Source organism: Phocoena phocoena, chromosome 3 (genome assembly GCF_963924675.1).
Source record: "Phocoena phocoena chromosome 3, mPhoPho1.1, whole genome shotgun sequence".
Taxonomy (NCBI): Eukaryota; Metazoa; Chordata; class Mammalia; order Artiodactyla; family Phocoenidae; genus Phocoena; species Phocoena phocoena.
In genome coordinates this window covers 156,124,513-156,131,625 of record NC_089221.1, presented here as the reverse complement: position 1 = coordinate 156,131,625, position 7,113 = coordinate 156,124,513, and the positions used below count along the sequence as shown (strand labels likewise).

Genomic DNA, 7,113 nt, shown 5'->3' with positions numbered 1-7,113 from the left:
CAAGAGAAGCCACCGCAATGCGAAGCCCACACACCACAATGAAGAGTATCCTCCACTCGCTGCAACTACAGAAAGCCCACATACAGCAACAAAGACACAACACAGCCAAAATAAATTTAAAAAAACAAAAAAAAAAACCGTATGGTTACCAAAGGGTAAGGGGGGGAATAAATTAGGAGGTTGGGATTAACATATATACACAATGCTATATATAAAATAGATAATCAATAAGGACCTACTGTATAGCACCAGAAGTCTACTCAATACTCTGTAATAACCTAAATTGTAAAAGAATCTGAAAAAGAATACATATATGTATAACTAAATCACTTTGTTGTACACTTGAAACTAACACAACATTGTAAATCAACTACACTCTGATAAAAAAAAATTTTTAATTAAAACAATTTTTTAAAAAGGGCAGCCAACATCCAATCCACCAGTTTGTTGCCATCAGAGAATATACAGAGTTGCAAAGACTTCTTATGTCTCAAGAGAAGGCCAATATCCAAATTTTAATGTAAAAATTTTTTGATTTCTAAATATCTGCAACTTAAATTTTTTTTTAATTTATTTTTTTTTATTTTTGTTTGTGTTGGGTCCTCACTGCTGCGCACAGGCTTTCTCTAGTTGCTGCGAGCATCTGACCCAAGCCACATAGCTGAGTAACATAGTCATCACAATTATCCTCGTCTGCCATGTGCTCCTTTCTTAATTGGTTTTATTATTTTTATTATTATCACTATTTAACTAATTAATAGCAGAGTCTGGATCTTCTGATTCTCAGTCCACCATAGTGTGCTCTTTCCTGCCAAGTTGTAGATTTTAGTTATTAAAAAAAAAGTCCTGCTTTCCTGCCTCACCTGTCCCACAGTTTTCGTTACCCGCTCTTTTAGGGCTTGTTCTGAAAACTGCTGCAGAAAAATCACTAAGGAGAAGTAAAGTATGAAATGAAAATGAAAAAGGAAATAGTGTCACAAAAAAAAAAAACTACGGCCACGTGGGCTGTGCCCAAGCCAGGTTGGATGCACCACAACAAAAGGAGAAAGCCCAAGAATAACTTCCACGAAAACAAGTCCTCCCAGGTGATGAGAACGTAGGTGCTCCTTATGATCTGCACTTTCCCGAGCTTTTTTAAAGTGACAGAAAAGAAAGGAGGGCGATAAAGAGGAAAGCCCGTCGCGAACACGAAAAACTAGCAGCAAGGGCAAAGCGCCCGCCCGCGCCGAGTCCGCTGCCTGCCGGGGCCACGTGACAAGACCAAGATGGCCGACGGGGAAGACCGGAGCCGGGCGGGGCAGGAGCCGGGGCCGGAGCCGGGAGAAGAGTTTGAGATCGTGGACCGGAGCCAGCTGCCGGGCCCAGGCGAACTGCGGAGGGTGGCGAAGCCGCGTGCGGCGGCGGAAGGCTGGTCGGCACCCATCCTGACCCTGGCGCGGAGGGCCACTGGCAACCTGTCAGCGAGCTGCGGAAGCGCGCTGCGCGCGGCCGCTGGGCTGGGCGGCGCGGACGGCGGCGCGGACGGCGCGGTGCACGCAGGTAGGCTCCTGCTGAGCGCGACCTACGAGCTTTCTGTGGGACGGGTGGCCGTTTTACTGTGGGAGCCAGGCTGGCAAGGGCGCTTAACCGACTCAGCCTGTTAGGTTGTTAAAAAACCATCCTGTTAACTCGCCTAACTACTCGTCTGTTTTCTTTATACCGTGTGTCCATGCCGAGATAAATACGTGGGCGTGGGTGGACTGAGATCGGGGCGACTTCACTTCTAGTTGTGTTCCCCAGGCAGCATTCTTATTCTCACTGGTGAACTTTATACTTTAAAATGTACGAGTTTAAGCTTAGGTAGTCCTTATTAATTTTTAAAGGACTTACTTAAGAAATGAAACAGTACTGTTCTCTGCTTTAAATCTCAAAATGCCATCCTGGCTCACACCTCCAGTTGTTGACGGCGCATCCCGACTCACCGGGGAGTCAAAGCACCAAGGCGGAATTAAGGGGGTGAGGGTTCCAGGTGAGCTCTACAACCAACTAGCTGTGTCATGCAGAAAAGTCATCACATTTCCCAGCCTGTTAAATAGGAATTTTGTGGTTCACCCAATGATCTCTTATAGTCCTTTTAAGCCTTTGTCATCTATAACAGAGTTTTAGCAAATGAGTGAGAACGGAAACATTAAATGATTATGATATTTAGAGTGTGACTTAGCCCTGTAAAGCCAGATATTTAGAGCTGTGCCAACCAATACAGTAGCCACTACCCACATGTGATGTTTAAATGTTAAAAATTCAGTTCCTCAGTCACAACAGCCACATTTGAAGTGCTCAGTAGTCTACACGTGGCTAGTGGCTACTGTATTGGATTGTGCAGTGAGAACATTTTCATCACACAAAGTGCTGTGGGGCAGAGTTCACTAAAGACTGTGGAGTGCTCTCTAAGAAGCATTATATTAGTGTGCCTTTGAGGTTCCTTTTTTTTTTAACAAGTACTCTTTTTTAATATTTATATTACTTTATTTATTTTTTTGGCTGCGTCAGGTTTTAGTTGCAGCACTTGAGATCTTCACTGAGGCGCACACGATTCTCTCTAGTTGTGGCGCGCAGGCTCCAGGGCGCCTGGGCTTTGTGGTTTGCAGCATGGGGGCTCTCTCACTGAGGCGTGCGGGCTTAGTTGCCCCGCAGCATGTGGGATCTTAGTTCCCCAGCTAGGGATCCAACCAGCATCCCCTGCATTGGAAGGCAGATTCTTTACCACTGGACGACCAGGGAAGTCCCTGCCTTTGAGGTTTCTTGACTCCATCCTGTCCAATGTATATTTGATGTAGAAGTCAGCACTGGCACAAGGATAGTGGATTGTGACAGTTTCATTGGTTAAGAAAGATTACTGAGGAAAGTTTAAAATCTGACGAGATAGAAAACAATATTTCTTTGGCGATAGAAAGTAGGACTAGAAGGTAACGAAGGAGCCTGTTTAACTCAGGAATCTAGTTGCCACTAGCTCGCTACCTTTACACGCATCAATGGGTGTTTGACTGTATGCCCACCATTGGTGGTCAGTCCTGAAAGTCAAGGCATGGGGTCTTCTGGAGCCTTCTTAGTAAGCAAATAATACATGTTAGCTGTTTGGTGATAAATAAAATGTGTCAGTGCCTAGAACTGTGCCTAGCACAGAATAATAAATATTTGTTGAACAAATGCATATTTGAAAAATACTCGTTTTCTATTTATGGTAATGCTATAAATAATACCCAGCATTTATATTGTGCTTCCTAGGTGCCAGATATTAGTCTTAGGTCTGTACATACATTAGTTCATTTAATCTTCACAATAATCCTAGGTGATCGCTGAACTGGCTTCATGATATGCAATCAACGCAGGCTTTAATCAGTGTGATTGTGCACGGCCAGGTACTCAGAAGTGCCCCATGATAGAAATTCTTACTAATTTTATCTTTGAATTTGTATTAAGTGAAGTCTGATGGGACAAAGGAGCATGTGTGGGGGCCTTGGAGCCGGCTTTTGTGTGGTCCCATCTTCCACTGTCTTCCTGGGACAGGTTCTTGGCCGCACTGGTCCACTTGAACTGCCCTAGGGCTTCTCCCCACCCCTCCCTGACCACGCTGCATGACCAATGCTGCCACAGGGAGGGTTGGGGGGTTATGCTGTCTGACTCTCAGGGCAGGGCCAGGTATGCACTGGCCTGCCCTGGGCTGGCAGCGCCACAGCACATTAGGCAGGCACTGGGCAGCAGCCTCTCACCCACCCAACCAGATAGGGACTGCATCCCTGCAGGAAATTGCTGTCACTTAGGGCCATGGGAGGGAGAGGTTGACTTCATGGCTCCGCCCACATAGCCTGCCCCACGTGGTAGGTACCGTTGTTATCCCCTGTTTATAAAGATGGAAACTGCATTAAAGAGAAGTAATTTGACAAAGTTTACTTAGAAATGGCAGAGCCAGGACTTGAACCAAGCCAGGCTGCCTCTCAAGCCTGTGCTCTTAGTCACATCACCTCAATGCCTTGATGCCTTTAAATAATTTTATAAGTAAAATGCTGTAATATATACATATGGATTTTTAATTAGTCAATTTAAAGAAAATATTAAGTAAATAACTGCCACTCAAATCTGGTGAAAATTGTGAACATGGCTTACTGAGGGCAGAAGTGTGGGGAACAGCTAGGATGAGCTGTTACTCCGAGAGTAACCCAGATTTGAAGCCATCAGGTAGGACAGGAGTGGGGATGGGGAAAAGGAACTGAACCCTGGGTAGCATGCTCCGCAGAGGCCTCAGAAAAGCAGGTCAGGAGAAGATGGCGGCCACCACTCCAGTCAGGGCTGGCTCATTTCATCTCTTTTCCATTGATCTGCTTATCTGCTTACAAAAGCAGTGAGAACAGAGATTATTCAGAGGGAGTGGTGAAGGAGCGGAGACTGAATGTTAGCAGCACTCTTGCCAGATAAAATTTTTTTGGTGATACAGGTTTAAGGAAAAAGCTGTGGAATGTCATGGAATGTGGAACGCTTTGAATACTTGTTTTAAAATGTTATCCCACGTGGGGTCTGGTAGCACAACTTGCCACAATGATTGCATTCTCTGTAGTTATCTTGTTTGGTTTTTTGGTATTTTTTCTAAAGGTAATACACATGGTAAAGCAAAAACAAAAATCAAACTGTACTAAAGGACACTCAGTGTAGAATAAGTCCTCCTTGCCAGAAACTGTCCCCAATCCTACTGTATTTCAGAGTGTCTGTGCATGTAACATGTGCTTTCATCTCTATACACACAGTTTTCACACAAACCACAGTATACACACACAGGGTTCTACATCGTGCTTTTTAAAGTAATGCCTCCTCCTAAAGCAGTGGTTCCCAAGCTTTTTGGCACCAGGGACCAGTTTCACGGAAGACAATTTTTCCACAGACTGGGTGGGGGGAATGGTTTCGAGATGATTCAAGCACGTTACATTTATTGGGCACTTTATTTCTATTATTATTACATTGTAATATACAATGAAATAATTATACAACTCACGATAATGCAGAATCAGTGGGAGCCCTGAGCTTGTCTTCACTTGCCAGTCAGTGATAGGGTTTTGATATGTCTGCAAGCAATTGTTTATGGTTTCTGTGCAGTCAAACCTCTCTGCTAATGATAATCTGTATTTGCAGCCACTCCCCAGCGCTAGCATCACTGCCTCAGATCATCAGGCATTAGATTCTCATAAGGAGCATGCAACCTAGATCCCTCGCATACACAGTTCACAGTAGGGCTCGTGCTCCTATGTGAATCCAGTGCCGCCGCTGATCTGACAGAAGGCAGGACTCAGGTGGTAATGCGAGTGATGGAGAGCAGCTGTAAATACAGGTGAAACTTCGCTTGCTCACCCGCCACTCACCTCCTGCTGTGTGGCCCACTTCCTGACAGGCCACAGACCAGTACTGGTCCGTGGCCCGGTAGATAGGGACCCCTGTCCTAAAGGATGAATAACAAAACTCACTGAAGAAGTCATTCTTTACTTTTTAAAGTATTTAGATATATATTTGGCATTAGGTAGGTGATATGTATTATGCCTTTCTCTGTTGTCTTCCATGGCAAATTTTTTTTCCATGTGTCAGAGTACTTCTTCACAAGTGATATTGCTCCTTCCAAAATGAAGTACAATGACTTTTTCATTTCACATTGCTGAACTCCTTAAGTTAGCCATTGAGATAAGTGAAAATTCCGGAAAATTAGGAAAGTGTAAAATGGTTTTCTTCATTGTCAGTACAGGGTAACACCATACTGTATTATAAGATCTTTCAAGACACCAAAGGGCTAATCAAAACTAAAACTCAAATTTATAAAGAATCTAGTTAATTCTCTATAATTCAGAACCTGATCAAAAAACAAAAAAACAGGGCTTCCCTGGTGGCGCGGTGGTTGAGGGTCCGCCTGCCGATGCAGGGGACACGGGTTCGTGCCCCGGTCCGGGAGGATCCCACGTGCCGCGGAGCGGCTGGGCCCGTGAGCCATGGCCGCTGAGCCTGCGCGTCCGGAGCCTGTGCGCCACAACGGGAGGGGCCACAGCAGTGAGAGGCCCGCGTACCGCAAAAAAAAAAAAAAAAAAAACAAAAAAACATCTGTAGAATCCACTCCCTGAAGTGAATACTTATTCTCTACACCAAAGGTATAGAGCAGCCCTTTGAGATGTTTGTGGCTGGTAGTTGCATTTTTTTCTCTCCTGCATAGTTTATACTTAAATGCTTTTATAAGCATTTAAAATTTTTTTAGCCAATTACCAGGTTTTCCATAAAAATCCAGATCACCAGCTTCTCCTGAAAACTCCCATCTGGCACGTATGATCAATCAGCATTCCTCCATCAAGAGGGTGGCTGCACGTTCTCTCCAGCTTGTCCTCTCACTGGGTCACTTTTATGTTACAGGCCCAGCCCCTCTACAACAGTCAAGGTTGAGATCTCTGATCAGACCATTTACTTGGCAATTCAATAAGTGTGGAATTTTGTGACATTCTGTGTGTTGTGTTGAACTATTATTAACAAAGCTTAGAGATGTGAACAGCTTAGCCAAGGTCACAAAGCTAATAAAACTGAGAGATGAAACAGCTTAAAGATCCTTCCAGCTCCAATTTTCCATGACCCTAAATTGAGCTCAAATGGGAATAGGTGACTAACCCAACCAGGGGATGGATGAGATGGCTGCAGAACACTGCTGTGTTCCCAGGAACGATGGTAGGAGCCACTGCCTTAAGCACTAGTCTTCACATTTTTTGTTCACCTGACCCCCCCCACAAAAAATCTTCAGCTTTTAAAGTTGATACATAAAATTCTTCATCATAATTTTAAAGTTTAGAATACATTTTCTGGTTTATTGTAAAATTGACTTTTTAAAATAAAACCATGATATCATTCTTTTAAGTGTATCAAGTGGTATATAAATACCTTAATGATTTGATAACACTGCCATCCATCTTAAAAATAAATAACAAGTTAATTAATATTTGAAATTTTTACATTTTTCCCTTTTATTCCTTGGACTTGAATTTCCAATCCACTTACGTATGTTTTAAATTTTTTTATTGGTCATCCTATCATACATCTCAGAAAAAAATATGTAAATTAATT

The 7,113-nt window shown here is 43.6% G+C and overlaps 1 protein-coding gene across 1 annotated transcript in view; it reads left to right on the top strand.

The window, feature by feature from the left end:
• Positions 1 to 1,265: 1,265 nt before the first annotated feature.
• Positions 1,266 to 7,113, top strand: part of RUFY1 (RUN and FYVE domain containing 1) — a 56,464-nt gene continuing 50,616 nt past the window's right edge. The window contains exon 1 of the mRNA XM_065873107.1: positions 1,266 to 1,539. Within this exon, the coding sequence (XP_065729179.1) occupies positions 1,266 to 1,539 (274 nt within the window). The remainder of the gene's footprint in view (positions 1,540 to 7,113) is intronic.